At 31.8% G+C, this 26865-nt stretch overlaps 1 protein-coding gene and 1 non-coding gene across 2 annotated transcripts; both read right to left on the reverse strand.

The window, feature by feature from the left end:
- Nucleotides 1–3801: 3801 nt before the first annotated feature.
- On the reverse strand, nt 3802–8810 carry LOC105348025 (uncharacterized). The gene is made up of 3 exons (XR_010711448.1): nt 8717–8810; nt 8221–8308; nt 3802–4185 (listed from the first exon to the last, which is right to left on the reverse strand). It is a non-coding gene; the product is annotated as an uncharacterized protein (transcript).
- A 6520-nt stretch (nt 8811–15330) lies between these two features.
- Nucleotides 15331–16524, reverse strand: LOC136275693 (ankyrin-3-like). Its single transcript, XM_066085421.1, has one exon. The coding sequence runs from the start codon at nt 16522–16524 to the stop codon at nt 15331–15333; it is 1194 nt and encodes a 397-aa protein (XP_065941493.1).
- Between the last annotated feature and the right edge of the window lie 10341 nt (nt 16525–26865).

The following is a 26865-nucleotide window of genomic DNA, read 5'->3' on the forward strand; positions in this document are numbered from 1 at the left end:
TAATAGAACGTCCTCTAAGTTAAACCATATGTTCTGTCTAATTATTCAAATTGAGAATATTTTTTGAATAGGCACGGCAATAAAAGCGAACATAGTACAATCTATGTATTGAAAAAGAAAACAAAATTAAGGATGGTGTTTACAAAAAAAGCACATAAACCAAATCCACTATCTTTTAAATTACAAATTTAATCCAAGTTTTAGACCACTCAACCGTGTGCAGGAAATGTATGAGGATAAAAGAATATATCAAAAAAATTCAAAATCGGGGTTCTGCATTTACAACACTGTTGTCTTCATTAAACATCAAACATTTTTAACAGTGAAGAAAGACTTGCATTGATTTCTAACTGAATTAAAAAAATATTAGTTAATTACTTTAAATTGTATATATTCTAAACAACATGCCAGTGGGATTTTTGTGTTAAAATTTTCTTTGATATGCTGACACAAAGTGTATTGGTTAGATAAAAGAAGGAATGAGTAACTATTATTTAACATCTATCGTCTAATCCTGGGATCAAGGTTAGGTTCTATTACCTCTAATTAACTATTATTTAGATTAGTGATTGATCTTAAAAATCATGACTATGATGTAAAAAATATAAACCTCGGCCTTCGAAACAAACATTTACAGTGTTTTAAAATCTCTCTCTCTCTCTCTCTCTCTCTCTCTCTCTCTCTCTCTCTCTCTCTCTCTCTGTCTCTCTGTCTCTCTCTCTCTCTATATATATATATATAATGACAAAAGAATATATCAAATAAACTTGAATTTTATTCCGTAGTGATGTCTTCTTTGAACATTTTCAACAGTTTAGGATGACTTGCATTGATTTACTACTGTAATTATAAACCAATTATTAACTAATTATTTACTCTTTATTGTTTAAATTATAAACAACATGCAATCAGATTATAAGTGTTGAAATTCTCTTTGATATGCTAACACAAAGCGTATCAAGTAGAGAGAAAACAGAATAGGTAATTTCGATTTAAGCCTTTATAGTCTGATGTTGGGATTAAGGTTAGGTGTTATTATCTCTAATTAACTATAATTAAGATGAGTGATTGATATTGATCATCGTGATTTTGATGTGAAAAATATGAAATTTAGCTTTCGAAACAAACAATTTAGAATTCTAATTTAATGGATTAAGAAAAATAAACCTAATTAAAATCACAGTTAAGTTTTGAACATTTGTTTTAGAGGCTTTTGTTTTGTTGCCATTTCTAATAACAAATTCAAAAGTATGCACGTATTCGGAAAAATGTTAATTTCATTAAATCCCTTAACTTTAAATCCTTAAATTGTATATCACAAAAATTTGACTGTTGCGCAGGAAATTTACTTGGACAAAAATATATCAAATAGGATATAAAATTGGGATGTTGAATTTACTCTAGAGATATCTTCCTGAAACTTTAAGAAATGTTAACACTGTAGAAAGACCTGCATTTATTTTTTACTTAATTAAAAAATATATATTTATTTTTTTACCTTGTATCCTCTATAAACAATATGTAGGGGATTATTAGTTCCCTACCAGTTTTCACCGAAGGGGACTATAGCTTTCCTCTGCGTCCGTCAGTCCGTCCGTCTGTCTGTCTGTCTGTTTGTCGGTCTGTCTGTCTTTCCGTCCGTCTGTCTGTCCCACTTCAGTTTTCCACACTTTTGTTCTTTATGCGTTTGAGGAATAATATGAAATTTGCTTAACAGCTTCAAAATGTCAAACAACAGATTAAGTTTACACTTTTTTAGCGTCTGGTTGACATATTTTCGAGAAAATAATTTTTTTATATTCCAATTTTTTAATGTTCGGGTTCGATATTCTGCATAACACTGCATTGTTTTCACAATTTCCACAAACCGGTAGGGGACGTGTATTGCTTATGCAATACTCTTAGAATGCTTGTTTGTGTTAAAATTGTCTTTGATATGCTGACACAAAGTGTATTGGCTAGATGAAATAATACATAATTATTATTTAAACCTTAAAAGTCTGATGATGGGATCAATGTTAGCTGTAATTACCTCTAATTAACAGTAATTTAGATGAGTAATTAATGTTGAAGTTTGTTACTATGATGTGAAAAATAAAAACTTCAGTATTTGCAGCTTTGCACATATGATTTATAGAAAATAACAGTAATAATATTAATAATAATAATAATAATTATAATAATTGGTCATATCTTTAATTTCTGAAACTGTTTTTCCGTTATTTCAATGGATGTTGATTTTTATCGATGATGATTTAGATGTTTAAAAACTGTTTAACTCCTTTTTCATTTCTTTTATTTTTTGATAAATAACATTTTCTAAGAAATCTCGTTTCGCATCGATAATTTTTGCAACAACTTTGTTTCTTGCATTTTTGTTAAAAACCAGGTCGGAATTGTCACGTGAATTTAGAGCTCGACAATGTAGACTATCCGTCTGTCGCATTTCAGAAAGAATTTATTTATGCACGTCTCCGAATCGCTGTGGATGCGTCGTTTTTTTATTGGCATAAGCTTGTCGACAACAGACATTAAAATCAAGTATTACATGTAATATGACCACGTACAATGTACTATAAATTTCGGGTAGTGATCGTAACGAATTCCAATCAACTGCTTTTACGTAATTAATACAATCAGTCACCCTAAGTTTCTTTTGTTCTCTGTAATTTGCTTATACATGATCTTATTCTCAAATTTCTTTCGAACCGATAAACTAAGTGATGATCACTCAGACCGATCGGTTACACGCCCCTGGGACTATAGAGCTTCGGGTGATTTACGTAAATTTGATCGATCAGAATGTCACTATCCCGTTATTCGCGTGTCGGGTAGAAAATAATCTACGTAAGATTAAAGATTTCCGTCATTGACTTTAAACTTGAAGATTTTAATTGATCTTTGTTGAAATCACCCAGGATAACTTGCTCGGAACCGGGCACCGAGAGATCTTCGATCCACTCCTCGAAATCAACCACGGCAGCTTGAAGACAAGTCTAACCGAATTTTATTTCATTGTCCATACTTCTTTCAGCAACATATAAGATCATTAAAGTCGTTCACTTTTCAATGATAAAGTCAAAACGTACATCTACGTATGATTACTTCAGATGTCTGTTAAAAAAGATCAGATTATTAACTAGGTTAAACACAAAACTCATAATATTTTATTACCAGATTATATGTCTTTTGTTTGAACAAATAACAATAAATATTACAAGGTTTAAATGTAACTTAAATACAGTGTATAATAATCATAATTATTTTATATGAAACAGCGATTTTTAAAAATAACTTGCGCTCAATGCTTTCTGAAAGAAAAACTGCTTCAAAACAAGCCGTTTATGCTTAAAATGCGAAAATGGCGGGAAACGGTTTATTTTATGATGTCATATTTCTTAATTGTTGGCACTTAAATCAAAATGGAAATTATGAAAAAAGACTTCACATGCATATTTATATCTGTACAACAAAAACAAAGAATTACAGTAAAATGATGGTGTTCATTTTAAAGGGGCGTTTTAAGCTCAAATCACCTATAATCTTTTTAAAAATTGTGCAAACAAAGTTCGATCCTTACAATTGTTCTACTTTGAAATTCAAGTTTCACCACATGCATTACTATGAACACCCACTTTTGTTATCTTTATCTGATAATGGAAGTCCAATGTATTTAGAGAATCTACTATTTGTGGACTTAAAAGTATGCGCATTTCTAACTCACAAATTAACACAAACAATGAATGAAGAACACTTTTTTTTATTCACACATGTAGAAAGAAATATGTAAAAGTACACTGAGGCAAACCTTGATAATTAAGAACAAAAATGGATTTCGACCCCCTCCCCCCAAAAATCATTGTATATTCCGAAGAACAAATCATGACAATAAAAATGTCAACGGCTTTTGTATTGTTAGCCATTATTAAAAGTGAGTATTCTCTTTCTCACAGATGAATGGGATTAAGACCGAGCACGTTCTATCGTTCCATTGGCCATTTCTCAGAATGTCAACACAGTCACGTACATCACCCAGACTTGGTTCAAATATATACCAGGTGAAAAACACCATGGGCGTGTTCGAATGGTCCCATACATACTGTCCTTCGATGTTAAGGTCGTTAAGTCCGGTCCATGCTGTGCAACCGCCAAATATGTTACTGGGACAAGTAGCATAATTACCATCTACACTAAAACAAACTCTCGATATATTACATTTTTAAACACGTATCAAGAAAAGGTGGTCAATAAAATTAAATAATAACCAATGTAAATTGCAGATTTTTTTCGATCGAAATTATACTTTTAATAGAATAAAGATCTACAAATATGAGTGTTTCAAAAAACTTAAAAATAAGTTCCTCTGTTACGCAGTACAGATAAAAGTAAATAAGGATCATTAACATTGATAATCGTGTAATATGACAATTTATGCTGTCATCAAACTGATACAATAATACTGTGGTTTCATCAATATTCGTTGAATACCAATTTTCGTGGATTTCGTTGTTAAGTTGATCGACGAAATACAATGTTCATTGAAGTTCAATTACAACTGACATTTTTAATTGATAGGATCATTGGCCACGAATTTACGTATCCTTGAAACTGTGGTTTTCAGAAAATCCATATATGTTAAGTTGATCGACGAAATACAATGTTCATTGAAGTTCAATTACAACTGACATTTTTAATTGATAGGATCATTGGCCACGAATTTACGTATCCTTGAAACTGTGGTTTTCAGAAAATCCACGAAAATTGGTACCAACGAAATTTTTTTTTTTTTTTTATAATTTATTTCTTTTTCAAGGAAAAAACATACAGAAAAGACATTCAGTCACACACACATACACACCCACACTTATGAAAAAACACCTAAATGTATTATTTAGTGGTTACTTGCCTACATAAAAAGGAAAAAAGAAAAAAAAGAAAGTTTAAGTGACAAAACAGAAATAGAAAAAATAGTCATAATGAGAATAGATTAGATGTCAGCATCAAAGATACATTTCCAACTATCCCATAATTTTTCAAAATATTGTAATTTACAAGTTTGTACTGCAGCATATCTTTCAATATTGTATTTTAGTTTTAAATGACAAAGGAAACCAATCAAACATGGAATCTTATTTGACATAAGACAACAAAATATATATTGTTTCATATAAAGAATTATAAAATTAATGACTTTGTTATGAAACGACAATGGAAGTTGGCCAAGTATAATATTAGACATATTAAATCCGACTCTTTCAGAGGTCTTTCTGTAAATGTATAAACTAAGTTCACTCCACAGGGTATGTATTTTCTCACAAGAAATAAAAACATGTATAATAGTTTCAACATTACTTTTACAGAACCCACATATGTCAGTAGTTTTGACATTAATTTTTTTAAGGTAGAAGCCAACTGGAAGAATTTTGTGTAAAATTCTAAATTGAAGCCATTGTACAGAAGAATCTTTGGTAGTATTAAAACAAATCTTAAAAATGTCACATATAGTAAGATCTTCAACATTATAATCCGTTAGATCTGTTTTCCATTTGGTTACAGCAATTGGAACAACTGCATTTTCATTCAAAACATTATAAATAATTTTTGTACACTTTTCATGGGGTATAACTGTTTGGAAAAAAAATGGTATACATGGATTAGGATTTCTTTTAACAGAAGTCCTGTCAATATTAGACATTTTGAAAAACTTAAAAATTGCTGTTTTTACACTATTGTATTGCATTGTACATAGAACCTTGAGACTGTATTTACATTTAAATTCCTCAATATCTAAAAAATTACAATTTTCATCATAAAAATCTTGAATAACCTTTACACCGGTCTTGTACCAGGCTTTAATAAAAACATATTTGTTTGCTATGTGTATATTTGAGTTATACCACACTGGAGTATTTAAAAAATTATCTTTTACCTTTGGGTGATTCTTATAGGTAGTAATAAAACATAACCATGAATTTAACACATCTTTCCAAAAACATTGTTTACCTTGTGTAAGCATTCAATTACAAAACTATCACCAAAATCAAACAATTTCTGTAAAAAATCATTTCCATAAATGGTAAATAAAAAATCCATCCAAGGTTTGTGTGCTTTTGTAAGCCTTTTAATCCAAGAACACTTAAGAGATGTTATAAAATTGTTAATGTCAACCATTTTTAACCCTCCTGACGAATAGTCCTGAGTAATGACTGACCTCTTAACTTTATCAATCTTAGATTTCCACAAAAATTCAAAAATAATTTTGTTAAGGTATGAAATTGTTTCTTTCTTTGGATTTGGTAGTGATATGAATAAATGATTTAGTTTTGGAATGAGCAAACTTTTAATAACAGTAATTCTACCAATGGGAGTAAGAACTCGTCGTTTCCATTGCTGGACCATAGCTATAATTTTGGGAATTAGTAAATTATAATTAATATCGACAATATTATGAAGATCTACCGAGAACTGAATACCTAAAGCGTTAAATGTTGTTGACCCCCAATCCAATTTCCATCTTGTGTGATGATAGACCTGATCTGAAATTTTTTTTGATCCAATCCAAATAATCTTTGTCTTAGATGTATTTATTTTAAGACCAGAAAAACTAGAAAAAAATTCTATGGTTTCTAGAGCTGCAAAAAGAGATTTGGGTGAACCATCAAGGGCTAGTGAAGTGTCATCTGCATATTGTGATATCTTATGTTCATTATCGTTAATAAATATACCTTTAATGTCTTTGTTTTGTTTAATCATTATTGCTAGGATTTCTGCACACATGATGAATAAATATGGAGCAACAGGGTCTCCTTGCCTATATCCCCTTTGTACAACAAACTGTTGTGATAAATGGCCGCACTGTAAAATAGCAGCATGGAAGTTTGTATTTAAAATCTTAATCCACTGAATAATATTCTCCCCGAAGCCAAAATATTTAAGGACTTGGTATATGAATGACCATGACATAGAATCAAACGCCTTTTCAAAATCTATAAGTACTAAAAGACCAGGTATGTTTTTGAACTCAGTATAAGATAAAAGGTCAAATATAAATCTAGTATTCTCTCCAATGTACCTTCCCTTGATAAATCCAGACTGTGTATCAGATATTAAATAATCCAAAACTTTCCTGATTCTGAAACTAACACACCCTGAAATAATCTTATACAAAACATTCAAAAGAGTGATTGGTCGCCAGTTTTTTAAAAACTGTCTAGGTTTATCACCTTTAGGCAAGCATGAAATAATTCCAAGCCTCTGTGAGATGGGGAGTTCCTTCCTCAGAAATATACAGTTAATGGCTCGTACAACAAAATTTTTAATATCTTTCCAAAAAAATTTAAAAAATTCAGCAGTGTACCCATCACTTCCAGGAGATTTGTTGTTCTTCATATGTTTTATGACATTCAATACCTCTTTTTCTAAGAAAGCCTCTTCTAAACCATTTGACAACTCCTTTTCTAACTTGGGTGAATTGTAATTAGAAATAATATTATCTAAATCAATCTTTACCAAATTTGTATCCACACTTGCATATAATTTTTCATAGTACTTCTTAACATAATCTAGTATTTCTCCTTGTTCATGTAGCGTTCCAATATCCTCAGCTTCAATTTTTTTTATTGTTTTATTTAAATAATTTCTAGATTCCAAATTGCAAAAATATTTTGAAGGTTTTTCGCCTTCCTCCAACCATTGGGCACGAGACCTAACCATATGCCCAAGTAACTTTTCCTTGCGTAGTTTTTCCAAAGCACTTTTTTTTTCATCCAAAGTATTAATATCAACAGTAGAATTTGATTCAATATACTCTATCTCCTGAATAAGCTTTTCTTCAGTGTTGTTTCTGACCAACGAAAATTAATGAAACCACAGTATACAGTTTAATTATTAGATTTTCAGAATTCAACTCTATTATTGTGATTGTAAAACTGATAGTTTCATAGCTCCGTTGCCAAGAAAATACGATTTGATCTTCACTGTTATCGAATATTTTAAAAGCGTTGTGAGGTATTGTATCTAGTTGCGCTCATTTAGACATGTGTAAGTTTTAAAGAAGGTTGGTTTCTCCTGGAATGTATTTAGGGCAACTTATTTGAAATGTATTGATAAACATTCTTCGCTCTAAGAAAGATATCCAATTGACAGCTCTAGGGATAAACTAAATTTGTTTCGAGATTGTTCGCTTTGTCAATAAAAAGAGATGGAAAACAATTCCAATACCTGGATTAAGAAATGTTGAAGCAAGCCAGTCTGATTCCGCTTTGTCATCAATCTCTACTAGGTGTGAAAACATGTTCTGACACTCTGCCTATTCATGAAAGATAATTAACGTTGGTGAGAGAATAGTTGATCCATTTGTAATATTCCGCTTGAAGATGTTAAGTCCTATTCAAACTTCTATAATTGAGTATAGATATCGAGGTAAAGTATAATGATGGAGTGACTTTCATCTGGTTCATTAAGGAAAATCATTCCAAAATTTACAAAGACGTTAACTTGAACGATTGTTAAGAAATTCGAAATATTAATCAAAAACTTTGGTTAAATGAATATGTTTTTGATACCTGTTATATAAAAACATGCATAGCATAAAAAAACCCCATATAATAGCAGGTATTTATAGAAATTGTTTTTGAAATTGATTCTAGTATTTAAGATTGCTTTATCATTCACATCTATACTAAATTGTGGAAAATCATAGCACATTATATTTTACCTTAGCATCAAACCATGAAACTGTTTGATGTTTTCTGTAGAAATAGCAGTGACCTTTGAACTCTATCCAGCTAGCCCCGCAATCTAAAGCTAAAAGTCAATAATACCCCTTCCTTGAAATAAAAAAAAGTGACAAAGGGACAAAAACAGAGAAACATGTAGTATTTTATAAATAAAAATCACAGGTGGAAAATCAGCTTGTTTTAAAAAAAAACATGTAGTATTTTATAAATAAAAATCACAGGTGGAAAATCAGCTTGTTTTAAAAAAAAATAACGCCTAAAATCGTATGATACCAAGTTTTAATGTGACAAAATCAATAATTTGTCGGATAACCGTTTTTAAATGTAATACCTTAAGTACTTTAGCTCAATAAAAATAATTAATTTCAACTAAATTTTATAAACCATGTGACGTGTTAATATTATTTTCAATTCTATGTACCACAAAATATAAAAAAATATATCCATTAGTTTAGTTTTGCTAACAAGGGTAGTCAAATACAAATGTATACTATAATTGCAAACACGTATTAAATATTTCATCTAGGTTTCGGTAAATTGTATTCTATTTGTATATCCATTTGTAAATCTTTTTTTTTCAAAACATGTCTTAATCAAAATCCATTTATGTTAAAAGTAGTTCATATCATTAGCAGAAGTTAAGATTTTAAAAATCACTAAAACATCTTACTTTTTTGGACAATATTGACACAATGTTTTAAGAAAATAGTTTTTTTTCTCTCAAGCTTGTAAATAGTCACATTACAATAAAGAATTTTTTAATGATGACTAACAACATATACGTATACTAAAACAATAAAATTATAAAACCCAAAGTTGGATTACACCTCACGACTTGCAGAATAGTAGATAACCGTCTAAACCATTGAACTACGCAATGAGCTTACATCTTAAATGAAAACAATACGAAATCATATTTTTTGTTTGTGTATATCGACAGGACGTGTTTTAACAACACGGTGTTAAATACCACCTATAAAAGAAGATTTATGATTACAAAAATATCTTTCATTATATATAGAGAAAGGAATTATATAATTGAACCAACAATTACATGTTTACAGTCATTGATACATTTGGATGACTTTGGTTAATATTGTTTTGAAATCTATAGTTATATCAATAAACATATTGTTGGTTTAATGACGTAAGAACTTTATTAAGAAACGTAAATAATCAAGAAAAGCATTGTTTGAATATGATTAATAGGTACACCAAAGTAAATGCATTGTTCTCAACGAAGTTTACCGTGCATGCTAGCTAGGAGTCAAGATCGTTGTGTTTACGTGCTTGAATAAACACAGTGCTAAATTTGGGTGTAATCGTTTATTAAACAGGACATGTATTGTATTTTTTTGTTGCTAAAATTTAATTGCGCCATGCAACGGCAAATGCGTTTGCTCTAAAATACATATGCGCCAAATTTTCTCGCTTTAAATAATGTGAACGTGTATACCCCTTGCAAATTTAAAAAAAAAAATCTGTCAAAGAGTTAAAATGGTTTAAATCTATATCTTAATCAAATTGATTCTAAATCCTTTATTGTCATTTTAATGATAATATCATTCATATTTTTTTTTTATTAATAATTATAATTAAAAAGCTACGACATTATATGTTATACCATAATTGTTACATTATATATTTATTCGCATGGGAATAAAAATTGCTGTATGGTAAAGAGTTAAATGCTTACAAATAATTAGTTCTTATTGTTAGAATTTTTTAATAGGTTATTATCATTTTCCTCGAAATGCATGAAATTGCACGGGTTTAAATACTTATTACCTGGACGATACCAAAAGACTTCTACTGATATGGATGAAACCGGTTGATAAGAGTAACCCTCGCTTTCAAAATCATGTACTCCAAAACAGTGCTTACTATTTGTATTAAAACCAAATCCATCACAAACAGTATCAATGAAACACGTTGCACCACAAAGTAAAACGCTGTTAACATCCTCATAAATTACAGATAATGAGTTGAATTCTTCCTTTTTGACACGCGCAAATAAAATGTGTCTTTGTTCACAGTAAATTGTAAACGAAAAAGCGATGAGAAAATAAAGTAGGATTTGCTTCATAGTCTTAGATTCTTAATGAAGTGGGAAAATATTATATGACTATCCTTTTTCTCTTTCTTGCACGGAATGCAGTTCAGTTTGAAATGAGATTAACATATAAAATGCTGAAAATCAATAACGTACTAAGCTATCTAAAGATGGCTTGCTTCAAATCATGAATTTTGAAAAAAACAACAACCATGCCTTAAAACGTCAAATCAATTATTGAATAAATTATAAATTTTGATTTTTCTGACGTACCCATCCCAGTTAACATGTATTACAGTGTATTAATTTTTAAACCTAATAATAGCCTGACTAATTATTTTTTGGATGTCGTCGGTCCTTTAACGCACACAAGCAGTGCAGACAAATTGAAGATATAATTAGTCTGCACCGCTTGTTGTATATACATTGTAAGACCAACGACACCAAAAAATAAGCAGTCAATGCTTATATCTATATTTTCATACTGATGTCTTTTTGTATGAAATATATACGCTCTTAGTCAGTGATATGAAAACATACATGGAACAGCAATATCAACATAGTTTTTGGACCTCTTCCTTGACTTCAAATATAGTGCCAGATCTAGAAAGCTTGTCTGAAATATTTTTATTGACGAATAGATATGATTAAACTATTATTTTCCATCAATACATAATAAATCAGATATGTAAGTTTAAACGTTTTAACTACTCTCACAAGATGAAGCTCTGCCATTCAGTCAACTGAATGATAACTGAATGGTCTGGAAAGGTGACTGAATGGCAGAGATAGGCCATTCAGTCACATTTCAGCTACCTTGCAGTCGCATTTCAATTTACTGAATGGCAGAGATTCATCCTGTGTCTTACATTAAGAATATGCTCAAAACGCGTGATGACGTTTATATTTGTGCTCCTGGCACATGAAATAGCTAAGTGCATCCACAGGAAATTGAACGCCGCATACTTACACTGCAAACATTAGGGGAAATATACACTGATTTTATATGTCAAATAATAATCGTTATAGAAATAAACTTAAAGCAAGACGAATTGTATATGCAATTTCTGTTTTAAACCGATTTTTCTATTCTAACAACAGCATTACGAAGCAAAGCGTTTTCCTTTTCCTGATTTTGAAGTTCTAGGATGTAGTATTTTTTGAATTCTGAAAATATGCATTGCTTCTATATTAACTTATAGCATCGAAGGAAATTTGAATCTACGCGAAAGTTTAGTTAAATGATTCATCACGTTGTAACCTTTGATTTATCATATCAAATCTGGGAATTAAAGGTTATTTGTTATTAGAATACAAACTGTCTTCCTTCTATACTCATAATAATTTTTCTACATTTATGCACAGGTCAAGATTTTTTTTTTAATTCAAAGGCGGAAAGGGGGGGGGGGTTCTAGGGACATTTGAACGGAAGTCCAAAATCTATTTTCAGTAACTTATAGATTTGTTGATTTAGAACTGCAACTAACCCCACACCACCCACCTCGGGCATGACAATATCTCAATGAGATTTATAAATGATGACAACTAAAAATTAGCAACTATACTTATAAGTATTGATTTGAATCTAATAAAAAATTACAAAGGGCATTGCACAGGATGAATGACCATCTTTAAGTCCTCCTTAAAGATAGCTTAAAGGTGTTTAAAGGTAGCTTAAAGACGATCTTTAAGCCACCTTTAAGCTATATGTGTTGCTTAAAGGTGGCTTAAAGAAAGCGTAAAGATGGCTTAAAGGCAGACTTTAATTAGATATACACAAACATGCACCTGGGCACACGACACAACTGTTGTGTATATCTTGTATATTCTTTGTTAGTTCCAGGGGTTTTCTTAAGTTGGACAAACAATAGACTCTAATTAGATATACACAAACGAACAAAACTATGTCTAGATAAACAAAGCAGTAATATCCAGCCCGATATAACAAAGGCAGTTGAGAGTCTTTTCATCTTTAACATGTATCTAGCAGATCTAGAGTTAGAAATAATGAAAATTGAAAAAAAAAATACAAACCTTAAACCGATTATCAAATTAAATCATGCATTTTTGGTTCATTATATTTATTTTGTTTAATAACCGGATGAACTGAGAGAGAGAGAGAGAGAGAGAGAGAGAGAGAGAGAGAGAGAAAGAAATTTTTTTCACCGATTAATTTATAATAGGAAACAAACATACTTTAATTAGTTTTATGCACATATTAAGATACAGAGACTGCGCTCACCCCTACAATAATTTTGAAACCCCCAAAAAATTATAAAGAATTTTATAACGGCAATCTGTGTCCATCGGAGCGGTGCTGATGATAGCGATCCGTGTTTAATGGAGCGACAATTAAAACCGCCTGGAACACCCCCCCCCCCTTCCTTGGAAATTATATTATCACTCGGATGACCCCCTTCCATCCCTATAAAAGAGCTTTTGCATTTAATATATGTCTTATATTTATTGTTCAGCTTGATCAAACTTGACTTAAAGGGAACTTAAAGATGGTTTAAAGACAACTTAAAGGGAGCGTAAATGCCACTTAAGATGCTTAAAGGTGGCTTAAAGATGGCTTAAAGGTGACTTAAAGAAGTTTGGACATTAAGGACCTATAAGCTCAGCTTAAAGGTGACTTAAAGGTGGCTTAAAGATTGTATATCCTTTAAGCCACCTTTACGCCACCTTTAAGCCACCTTTAAGGACTTTCTTAAAGATTGTTTTTCGCCCTGTGTTAATTACAGTAAGTACATACAGATATGGTATAATATCTTTGTTTTATAGTCCCTTAAGTTTCGACGAAGCGCGTTTGACATTTTGAAGCTGTTCAGCAAATTTCATATTATTCCTCAAACGCATAAAGGAAAAAGTGTGGAAAACTGAAGTGGGAAAGACAGACGGACAGACGGTCAGACAGACGGGGGAACAGATGGACTGATGGACGCAGAGAAAAGCTATAATCCCCTCCGGTAAAAACCGGTTGGAGACTAATAATCATAATTAGAGAGAGAGAGAGAGAGCATGCTATGTATGTCGACTTTTTAGTTATACATGTTGCTTTTTTGCTTCCATAAAATCAACTGTTAATTTAGATTTTTTTCACAATATAAATTGCTTTCATGAATACCTAATAGATATATATCAAATGTTGATTTGGTATTTCTTCATAAGGCTACCTTTTACTTACAAGCATCAATTTTACCATTCTTTAATAAATACACATCTCTTTTGTACATGTACTATATTTTAATTTTTAAGGAAAATTGAATTTTGTCTCGGTTGGTAAATGATGAAAATAAAAGTTTATATTTAAAGTTAATAAAAATTTAGTTTATGTAAATAGACTAAAGTTAAAATGATACAATAACAGATTTGTATTACCTATTGTATACTATCTCTCAATGCATTATTTGTAAACTTTCTAAGCTTGCATATGTAGGTTAGTCAGTTGTTTTGTTGAACTGAAGAACAAGAATTGTCAAATCAAAATGCAAGGAACTGTTTATTTGACAGACATCAAACATTTTACATATGTATGCGTAAAAGCTCCTTCCCATGGATAAGAAATATTTATAGGGATAAGACAATTTTTATTCAAACTCACTTGACTTATTAGAAAATCTTAAAACTCTAAGGATATCTTAACTTTTTTTTAACGTGAAGTCTGCATTAATATCATGATAAGCAATAGCACATTTGTCAATAATATAAATAAACATTATGACTATGACACTTAATCTTGAAATATCAATCTTGTAACACTTTTTACTTGACACGATACAGAGAAGAAAATACGAATAGTCATACATTATGTTTGAAGTGTTGTCTTTATGTAGTAAAAAGACCAAGGTACTATCATCTTTTTCAAAGCATACTATCGGAGCATGATTCACTACATGTACCCATCAACTGGCCAAACGTCATTGTGCATCAAAACATGCAAAACATTGACAGTTTCGATACGTCTGTCTATTGTAAATATATATATATATATGTGTGTGTGTGTGTGTGTGTGTGTGTGTGTGTGTGTGTGTCTACTTTATGTATTATTATGTATTATAATGTGTGATCGATCATTCAGTAAAAGTTGCTGCATTATATCTGATGTCATGTCATGTCATGTAGGTCATTCTTTTTCTTCATATACATTATTACATACACCATTACAAGTTAAAAACATAAAAACAATTTGTATTAGATAATTATTAAGAAAACTGGCTCCGACCGTCGTATTTCGATCGTAATCTGCTTTATTATTCAGTTGCTGAGTGCTGTAATATTCGTTTTGAAAATCTTAATGGAGAAAACAGGTTTTGTTTTTCTTACACAATTTAATATCTGTTCCATTTTTTTTTCCATAAAAAATTGCGCAGTCGATCAAGTCTGTTTTAACAAGTTGTATAGAGAGGACTAACTTCGTGTTTTTCAGATAAGTTAGTGTCTGTTTTTTTATTATTCGGTAAAAGTTTTTTGATGCCCAATTTGACAAGTTAAATAGAGAGAACTGGTGCCGTTGCCTTTGCATACAATAAGGTATCCTCAATTATTCATTAAAAGTTGTATTGTTCTACTATGTCTGTTTTCAGAAGCTATAAAGATGGGACTAACTCCGTCCTTTGTACATAAATTAATGTCTGCACCATTTCTGAGTAAAAGTTGCACAGCGCCGTCTTGTCCGTTTTCGCAAGCTATATAGAGAGGACTGGCTCCATCCTTCGAACATAAATTAATGTCTGCTCTATTACTTATTAAAAGTTGCACAGTGCTATCATGTCCGTTTTCACAAGCTATATAGAGGGGACTAAATCCGTTCGTAGTACATAAATTAATATGTGATCCATTACTCAGTAAAAGCTGCACAATGCTATCAAATCTGTTTTCACAAGCTATATAGAGAGGGCTGACTCCGTTCTCCGTACGTAAATTAATATCTGCTTTATTATTCAGAAGAAGTTGCACTGTGCTATCATGTCCTTTTTGACAAGCTACGTGAAGAGGACTGGCTCCCTCCTTTTCACATAAATTAATGTCTGCTCCATTATGCAGAAGAAGTTGCACAGTGCTATCATGTCCGTTTTCACAAGCTATATAGAGAGGACTGGCTTTGTCCTTCGTACATAAATTAATATCTGCTCCATTATTCAGTAAAAGTTGCACAGTGCTGTCATCGCCGTTATAACACGCTACATAAAGAGGACTGACTCCGTTCTTCGTACATAAATTGATGTTTGCTTTATTTCTCAGTAAAAGCTGCACTGTGCTATCATGTCCGTTTTGACAAGCTATATGGAGAGGAACAGCTCCTTCGTCATCACATAGATTAATGTCTGCTTCATTATCCAATAGAAGTTGCACTGTGCTATCATGCCCGTTTTCACAAGCTATATAAAGAGGACTGGCTTTGTCTTTCGTACATAAATTAATGTCTGCTCCATTATTAAGTAGAAGCTGCACAGTGCTATCATGTCCGTTTTCACAAGCTATATAGAGAGGACTGGCTCCTTCATTTTCACATAAATTTATGTTTGCTCCATTACTCAGTAAAAGCTGTACAGTGCTATCATATTTGCATTGACAAGCTATATAAAGAGGACTAGTTCCGTCCTCACTACACAAATGAATGTCGGCTTCATTATTCAGTAAAAGTTGTACAGTTTTATCTCTTCGTATTTGGCCTGAGTCTTCTTGCTTATAGTCTCCATATTCCTGGGCATCGTTACCAGCTGCTAACATAAGGGGCGTCCAACCGCTGGAATCGTCTTCAGTCTTTTGATTTACTTGTATACCTATCTTAATTAACTCATCAAGTAATTCATATTTTTGGAACAAAGATACGATATGAATAGGGTAAAGACCTCTCCATGCCTTTTTCAAAATTTCCTCGGTATTGTTTTTAAAAATTTTATAAAACAATTCTCTTGAACCATTGCAACAAATCGCGGAAATCAGGAAATAGCTGGTTAAATTGATATGGTTTTTTTGTAAAGTATTCAAACAGTACTCTGATAGCTGTGTATGACAAAATGCAATCAGAGCAAATAGTGGCGATACTTTATTTTCTAATTCCACAAATTCAAGCTTAGACATCTGCAAACTTTTAGAAGTCCTCTCAAGATCTTTTTTATCAATTGTAAGCTCTTTTGTTTCTAGTAACATTTTCAGATTTTCGGGATGATCGTCTATTTTGTTTTTCAGTACCTCAATTATTTTTTCATTTCTTAGACAAGGGTTGAGAACGACATCTAACAATCGTTCTCGAAACAGCTCATCATACAGCCTTTCTCCAAGTTCGTCTATGTATTTGTCACTTAGATAAATAGTAAACGAATTGTTGTGTTTTTCACTATTTCCTAGTCTTACTCTTCTTCTGAGAAAGCCAATGTCAGCGTATCTTACTGTTTCTGTTGAATTATCTGTTCCAAATACATAAGTGGTAACTTCCATCACAAAGTCATGATAAAAATTATAGGTATCTCCAACTTTTTTAACAAAACAATCCTTAATGGAATTAAGATAGTCACCTATAGCAGATGGTGGTGTGTTCTTTGATAGTCCACAAAGTTTTAAAGTGTGTTTGAATTTGTTTTCCGTCTCTTTATTTTTTAAAAGATCACTTACGCAAAGATCACCGTTGAAAAGAGCAAGGAGAGCCAAAGCACAATATTTTCCCTGATCGTCTTTCCTGAACCCTATTATTTCCTCTTTTAACATTATTACAGGCTCTGTAAAAAAATCTGAACCTTTGTTTTTGTATTCTTCTTTGCTAGAATATAACTTACACAATAAAGGGAAATAGTTTTCTACTGCAACGATTTCATCACAATCTTTTTCCGATAATTTCATATCGTATGTATATTTGGTCAAAATCTGACGTTTTTCATTTACGGATAATTTGTATTTGTTATCATCGATGTTTATGATAAGTGATTGATTATTGAGATAACGTGTCAATCTAGCATCAGAAATGATGTGACTTCTACACGACATCAAAAGTTTTGCTGTTTTCAAATATAACTTCAATTCTTCCTCGTTTGTTTGCCACGAATCATTTAATATTTCATCAAAAGATTCTTTTCCCAATGGATCGTTGAAAACACAAATGGTTTTATCTTTTTTAAATCGACTTGAAAAATATTCAGCAACAATATCGTTTACATGTTTTACTCGTTTTATAGCCCAGCCCTGTTCCCTGTATTTGAGCGCAATATGTTGCATAATGGCTGATTTCCCGGACCCTGAATGACCAGCAACAATAACCAGGTTCCTGCTTTTTATATTATTTTCTACTTCTTCACACGCCTTTGTTGAAATAAAACAAGAGTCTTCCTGTTTCCATTGGTCGAATATGGCCTCATCAACTTGTGATTCTACAATGGTAAAAAAAATGTCATATACTTTTAAAATTTAATAAATTAATTAATTATCCTTGCGTTCCGACATTAAAAAAATAGACTCAGTATACCAAAAACAATCTATACTTTAACCTAATAACACGCACAGGTCCTGAAGTTACTTAAAGACGATGAACAAATGCGTTAATTAAGGTTTTACCTAAACTATGCCTTTTGTACGATCCCCTTATTCAATTTTATTGGTCAAGATCATGTAAAACAGTGCCCCCTTTCAACAATGAGTAGTTGCACATAGTTCCCATGGATATATGCCATTTCATAGGGATACGGTTGAAATACAAAAATTAGGTTACAATAAACATCATCCTCACACCTTTTCAAAAAGACAGAATCAGTTTTATTTAAGTAGCTGCAAAAATGTATATTGCTAACACTCTGACAAGTAGAAATTAAAATCTTCAAATAAAAATTAAGAAAATATTGTCATCTTCCTAATTGTATCTATCGATCGGCGGTTACTGTGTTGAATAACAATGTTCTTGAAAAAAAAGGTAAAGTCGTGAACTTAAATGTGTGTTTATTTATACATTTTTTTAGATTATTCTAATTATGATTCTCCCCATAAAATTCGATGGTCAATTAAAAAATACGAAGACAATGTGGCTGTCTATCATATATGTTTTCATTAAAGTCATACTTAACAGATTAATCTGGCACCAACACTTATGATATTGATATGCGAAGTTTTAGTCCATTTGATGAAACGGTATTTTGTTACCCCTTTTTAAAAACAACATGTTTTGTCATCACGGCGCACGGTCAACGTTCAAAACATGACGTCAAGATTAAACACGCACAGTTTATATATATACCCCACGCTTAGTCTCTTGTGTATTTCTTCTTACAATTAAAAATGACACTGGACCACTTAACATTTCATCTGCACACACTTGTTCGAGAATCGTAAGTTAGTTCTTCAAAGTTTTCATGTTCTAACCATGTATCTTTTAGTTTACAGTAATGATAACCCTGAACGTCGGTTGACGTTACTTCTTTTTTGACAAAATATTTAACAGATAGTCTACTCTCTTTCGGAGAGTTTTATATTCAAACTACAATGACCACCACCACCCCAAAAAAATTATTACAGTTTAACACAAACTTGTTAATAATAGTTTACCTATTTTTTGCACCATTTAGCATTTTCACAGCTTGTATCGGCTTTTTCCTGAGTTTAATTTATTTTGTTTGTAGTCAATTCTAAAGAGGACTATCTGTCTTTAGTTACTAATATCTGTTCGACAAAACACTATATCCCGTTATTATTTGGTACATTGAATACCATGACTTTACTAAATTTGAGGTTTCAATATCATTTAGTTTTAAACCCAATTTATAAAGATAGTATGTTTACGGTGCGACCGTTTGGGCGAGCGCAGCATGTGATCAAACAATGAATTATGATAAATCAATAAAAATAAAATTAACAAAGTAAATAAATTTGATTGCAAAATAAAATAAAACATACCTATTTTTTCAGTAAATTTACATTATTCAAAGTTTATAAGATTTGTTATTTATTTATTGATCAGTAGAACAATAGTTCAATCACAATGTTGTTAAGTACTGCTCCGTGTAAGAGTCAGGCAGGCCCTATGCAGGCATTACACACATTAAATTTTAAATTTGTTAATTTCTTTTCAATTGTCATTCAAATAAAACCTCTTTAACTTTATGAATTAAAAAAAAATCATTTCTTTGGTATATTGTGATATTCACCCCCAAGGTAAATAATGGGTTTGGTTGAATTTCTATAGAATATCATTAAAATTCACCCATTTTAAATTAATGATATTTACAAAAAGCATTCAAAGAAATTGCTTTTCATGATAAAAATATTTTTATTTTAATTTTTGCTTTCATATAGAATTGTTAATTTTTTGTGTTTTCTCCATGCTATTAAATATTTTGCTTCTAAAGTTAAGTCCCTTCTCCCAATTTTAACCACAAGAGTTATCTCCCGTTTCTCATAATGCATCGGGGCATTACTATGGCAGACTCCATTGAAAGATGCTCTATTAATGTTTATTCCTCAACTTGTTGTGATTTTTCACCTCTTCATCCATCAGAAACAAATTTGACTAGATTAAAAGACTGCAAGAGAGGTATTGTTTCACATCTAATCAACAAGTGAAAAGCTGTCAATATGACAGCAAACCGGGTTTTCTTTTATGTAAACTGTATCCATAATCCATGTTAACCCTTATCCAGTGAAATGGAGTACCCTACATGTATATACAACATTTTGCCAAAAAATGACTAAGTTCAAAAGCTAGTATTTTTTCGATAAATTATCAGAAATCAAAATCCTAGCAATATGCACACCTCTGATATATGTACAATTGATCTGCAAAAGAACAACTTCCTATCTTGAGAACTGTAGGAGGAGTTATCCGTACAATGAGGGTACCCTATATGCAATATTTTGCCAAAAAATGACTAAGTTCAAAAGTTGGTATTTTTTTCATAAATTATCGGAAATCAAAATCCTAGCAATATGCACACCTCTAATATATGTACAATTGATCTGCAAAAGAACAACTTCCTATCTTGAGAACTGTAGGAGGAGTTATCCGTACAATGAGGGTACCCTTTTGGCAGCCGCCCGCCCGCCCGCCCGCCATTTTCACCATTTTAATAACCGGATTTTTTCGTTGGAAAACCCGGTTAAAAATGGAGTTCAATCTGGTGTAAAAGGAGAGGCTGATGTGTTCAGTGAAGCAGATCCAATTTGCAAGCGGGTAGGACTCTTCACTGTCGAGGAAACATTCACAGTTTGTCCCTATCAAAGAGATTTTCTAGGTATTCACTGGCGTCCAAAGACCTCTTGTCAGTATCCCAACCATAAGGGAACTGCCAAACCATATCGGAGTTTTAACTCTCGCATGTGTAAGCGGATGATTTCTGAGTTTGTAATTTTAGTGCCAGTCGGTTCTGGTAAGTTATTCTTATTCATCATGTTTATATTCAGCAAGATTTTGAACAGAAGCTATTTAAATTCTAAAATGAGACACAGTAACAGTAAAATATCTCGCAAGGGTTAATTAAAATTTTCATGACATGACCCTGCATGGACAAAAACTTGGGGGGGGGGGGGTTCTACATTGGTCTATGTACCTGATACAAGTACATATACCTGTAAAATCATAGTCTGTCCCAAGTTATTGCTTTCATAAATTTTTGATGATTTTTGATTAAAAATACACATCTATGTGAAAGAAATACAGTTGAAATTGATAAAAGAGAAAATATCAAAGATATCTTCATTTACACATACTATCATTTTTCAAATTTCACAGGAATGATAACAAATTCCTAAGTGAATTTATAATAGAAAGTTTTACATCTTTTTACCATTAGGAAGTCTGAACTCACTTGGAATACTTATTTTTCAATGTATTATAGCTATTTCATGACTGTTTCAATGCAAAATCCCCGTAGAATTTCTATTTTGGGTTAAGTATTGAAACCTGAAGTGGTAGAGGGGGCATTTCAGAACAGGTAATCCAACCTGGACATTTATCATATTTGTGGATGAACGTTGTTTGAGCACAAAGCCTTTAATGTAATGATGATTATCGAAATGTCAAGCGAAAAGTAGTGGAAGCAAAATCTTGGGGCAGAGTATATATAGCTACGAATTCCAAATTACATGTATTTTCATATCTGATTCAATCAGTAGATTTATTTGATCAGCTGATGATTGGTAATTTAAATGCTTTTATACCAGCATGTATTAGAATTTTCATCAACCATACATTATATGATAAAACACATTTTTTGCATGTACAATAAGGAGGCCCAGATGGTATATTTGCTGAATCCATCAGGCAATACTTATTCAGAAAAACTGAATGAATTTGGCATCAGGCATACAATGCTCATAAATGCCCTCTTCATATCAGAAGTGAAGGTTGCATATACAATGAACTGAGTAAACATGTTATCATACATACAATGTATTACAATGGTTAAACACGCTCACTTTAGCTCTCACACATATATACATATAAAGATATATATAATTATAAACAAGAAAATAAACATTGAAATGTTCATCAATATTTAAAAAAAAAAGCTAGTAAAAGAACACTCTAGGGATATGATAAATCTGTCATATAAAATTTACCTCTAGAAGTAAAGAAGAGTTGTAAGTCAATTATTATGATGGACTTATTATACAGAGATATATTTTAAAAAAATGATAAATTTAATACTTTTCTCTTAAAATTTTAGGAATATGCAGAAGATGCCATGGAGATTACTTGAATCTTCCATCATCAATAGGAGAGGTAACAAATGCAATCTTATTTTACTACTGTTAATTTCCTGTTGTATAAAATAAGTTACTTATCCATAGTTGCATAATAGTATATGAATGTGAGTTAAGGCAATTAAGGCATGGGCATTTTTAATTCACGTAAGTCAGATGACCTATTACATGTACTTTCCGTTTTTATCCGTCGTCATGCTTCATTGGATGTGTGTTATCATTAAGGCTGGGCTCTATTGATTGTACATGTACATGTATAATGAAAGGTCATGAGGTTGGTAACCATTGTATTTATATAAGTCCTAGTGCCAAGCATCATACATGTATGCACAAAAATCAAATCCATGCATTTTTCAGTTTTTGAGATGTAAGGGGTGTTTCAGACAAAGACTCCAGGTAAAGTGATCTCTAAGTGTAAATTGCTCTGCTCAGTAGGCAACACAAGAATATGTAGGTCTGTGTGCTGTGATAAAAAGAAATGATTGTATTCAAGTTTAATTAAATTGTAAAATATATTATCTTTATTAGGTTGAAGTTCCCATAGAAGACAACAGAGAACATACAACAGACTCTCTCAAAAACCAGAAGTCTTCATGTGCTGATGCTGTATGTAAATCTCATGTCTTGCAGTCAATATTTTGTTAATTTAAAGTGTTTTGAACCTTTCAAGTTGTATTCAACATGTATGGTATTTAAAACCACATAATCAGTGATATCATATGTACATAACAATATATACTACATCAAGAAAAGTAAAGGGATAAAATTAAGCATTTATAGAGGCTGTTTCAGAATAATTTCAAATTGTATATTTTGCCAATGATGAAATTTGAATCAGCAAGTTCTGCATGATCATTAAGACAGGCATTTAAAATTGCTTCATGCAGCTCTGACTGTAGAGTATTGAAAGGCCTAAAAAAAAGATAGTAATTTCAGTATTTGGCTTTTATTTATGTGAATTATCCAATGAATATTCTTGCTGCAAATGTATGATTTCATTGCTATAACATTTCCATCATTTTTTTTTCTCAGCCTTTGAATGAAACAAATGATGAAGCATGGACTTGCAGACTCCGTACAAGACAGACAGATACTTCCATTTATGAAGACTTAGTAAGTGTTGAATGAATTTAATGAATTTCATGTAAACACCAAAAAATCTGAAGAAATACTGTAGTTATACTTCTTCACATACATTTGCATTAGGAGAGGCAGTCAGTCTGTAAAGTGCATCTATTAAAATTGTAAATGTCATGAGAGTGAAAACCTTCTCCACACCCATATGAAGAGAGCTGTAATTTATTAATATACATAACTTTTGATTTTGTAACAGAGTGATAGTGAAAGCAGCGCAGTTTGCAGCCAAGGTTCTAACTGGAGTCAGGAAGAGGAGCCACTTCCCCTTCAAGAAATTCAGTTGGCTGATGTTAATGCAGCCATCAACATCATAAGCCAAGGTCAAATTAGTCCTCTTCGCTCAAGACTAGGCACAGACTTGGTGGATGTTAAAGAACGAACTTTAAGGTGACTAAATTACACTAATGTTTTAAGATTTAACTTTTTTTCTTGGATGAAAATAATACGAGACCATCATTGTTTCCATGCACAATAACATTTGTTTATTATACCCCCTGCAAACAATAATGGAGAGGGGTTATAGGAATCACCTTGTCCATCTGTCTTTGCTGGGCTTTAACTTTGTAATGGAGATTCAGTGATATCTCATATTTGGTATAAAGAATTGTTTATAACCTGAGGCTGTGTAATGAGTATGCCCCAAGATCATTCTACAAGTTCAAGGTTATTTGCAAAAAATGTACTGTCTACAACTTAGAAGTTGATACTTGACACAAAGATAGCTTATGACTTTAGGGTTGTCATAATATAAGCAAAGGTCATTTTGACAATTTCAAGGTTACAGGCAGAAAAAAGTGTTAAATTTGTGTTTGATGTATAATTTTCTAATTAATGAACATTAGTTCATTCTTCACACAAAGTTTAAATGTGTCTTGAAGTTATGTCCAAATTTACTCAAAGATTAGTTAATTGTGAGCATGCCCACAATGCCTCTGGTCTCATATGCACAGGTGTAGCTTTTGTCTATTTTGTGTCATGCACTCTTAAGTACCTGTATCTTAATTGTTTTTGTAATTATTAGGTACTACAAAAGGAAAGCAGAAGAGACTTGTACAGCTCTGCTAGATGCGATTGCTCCTCATCAAGGGCAAAGACTTAAGAGAATAGTTTTACCAAGTTCAGAATCTTCTGATGATAACCTTTTCAATGTTGTTGGTGAAATGTACCACAATATCAAAGATGCAAATTTGAAATGTCAACTTTTGTCCCTGATAGTACGCAGGTGTTCTAAGGCTGAACTATTGACAAAATTTCCAGAGATTACAAATCATCAGATAGACAAAGCTAGAAGACATGCTTTTGTATATGGTCCTGGATCAGATGTTCAACTAAAAGCATCTTCTCAACACAGAGAGAGAATCAATTATGCTAAGTTACAACATGCGGTTGAATTTTTCAGTGACCCATCATTCAACGAGATTTCATCATACACTACAAGGAACCTAAAGCTAGATTCTGGAAACACTTTAGTAATTCCTGATATAGTTAGGACTATGATCCATTCAAATTTGATCAAACTTTACAATGCTTATTGCACTAGTATCAACTTTGAGCCTTTAAGGGAGTCGACTCACTATGAAGTGCTAAATGCATGCAGTGCCTCAAAACGGAAGTGCCTGAAAGGACTTGATAACATTGCAGTTGATGGTTCATCAGCTTTTGACAGTCTGAGCAGCTTAGTAGATAAGCTTGATGAACCTCAACAATGGAAAAAGAAATGAAGGAGAAGCTGTTTAATGCACGACTGTACTTGAAGACTGACTACAAACTTAACATCAAGCGAGAGGATGAATGTGCTTTCCACTGCTTACAGTATGCACTGAGTGACCCCAAATCAAGCCTTCTTGGTGTTACATGTGATCATGAACATAACCAAAACTGCAGCAGATGTTATATATTTGGTGAGGCTGTGACAGAAATCCGTGAGGTCATCATAAAAACTCCATCAGAAGAGCAAGAGGTATTTTTGCAAGATTTAGAAATGTCCATTACCCAAGTAGAAGACTGGAGATCTCATATTGTAAGAACCGTGAATCAGGATGATGGAAGAGTAGACGTTCTGCATGACCTGAAGAACAACGAAGTCCTAGTGATTTTAGACTGGGCAATGAAGTACTTGCCACAGATGTACCGGGAGAAAATGAAAGACTTCTTTGGTCAGAAAGGTGTACACTGGCATGTATGTGTTGCAGTTTTCAAGGATCAAAATGGAAGTTTGGTGGTAAGCTAATGTATTAATATTACTCTTATACTAAGTAATTAGCAAAGGTCTGTCAATTGATTGTCAGGGTTTTTTTGCCTACAGTGTTAGATATACTTGTGTATAAAATGTGTATGGCATTTGAAAGTTTTGTTGTTTATGTTTAGAAAAAAAATGAAACTGTCTTACATTATAGGTCCATGTACCTTAAACAATTTTACTCTTTTGTACTTGTAGCACAAAACATTTACTCACATAATGGATTATGTGAAACAGGACTTCTTTGCTGTTCTTTCATTACTAGAACATACACTAGTAACCATTAAACAACATATGCCAAACACTACAGAAGCTTACCTGAGATCAGACAATGCTGGGTGCTACCATTGTGGGCAGATATGGCTCTCCATACCATCATTGTCAGAGAGAACAGGTATTTTGGTTTTTGTTTTAATTTCTGCACAGTATACAAATACATGTATATTGTACAATGAAAGCATCTTACATAGTTGTTGCTTTGGAATTGCTTTTTGGATGTTTATTTTTAAGAAATGAGTGTTTTTCCTTGCTTTTTGGTAATCATGATTTCATCAATCTTAAAAATAAGGTTCAAATGTTTAAATTTCTTTTTTGTAGTCATATATTATCTGTTTGAACATTATGAAAATGAAAGTCTTATGCCCTTTAAAAGAACCTTTGATAATGTATATATATACATTCATGTATATAAAAGCATTGAATCGTTATTTTTGGAAAGATGAAGTATTATAAGTGCAATGGTGTGTGCAAACAAACTGAGTAACTTTCAAAATAAAAGCATAATTTATCTTAACCTTTTGACCTTCTGTACATGTTATGGTGTTTAGAATGCTTTCCACACATGTTATAAGCAAAATACATGTACATGTGTAATGTAAATGTACTGTAGTTATTAATATTATAAAAAAATTATTTGTGACTGTGTATTTTATTATTTTAGGTATTACTGTGAAGCGTTATGACTATAGTGAAGCACAGAGTGGAAAGAGTTACTGCGATGCTAAAATTGCTCA

This window comes from Magallana gigas, chromosome 1 (assembly GCF_963853765.1).
Source record: "Magallana gigas chromosome 1, xbMagGiga1.1, whole genome shotgun sequence".
Classification (NCBI taxonomy): domain Eukaryota; kingdom Metazoa; phylum Mollusca; class Bivalvia; order Ostreida; family Ostreidae; genus Magallana; species Magallana gigas.

Bases quoted from the DNA above. Each gene is read 5' to 3' on its own strand.
- LOC136275693 (XM_066085421.1), bottom strand. From the start codon at position 16,524: ATGTTAGCAGCTGGTAACGATGCCCAGGAATATGGAGACTATAAGCAA.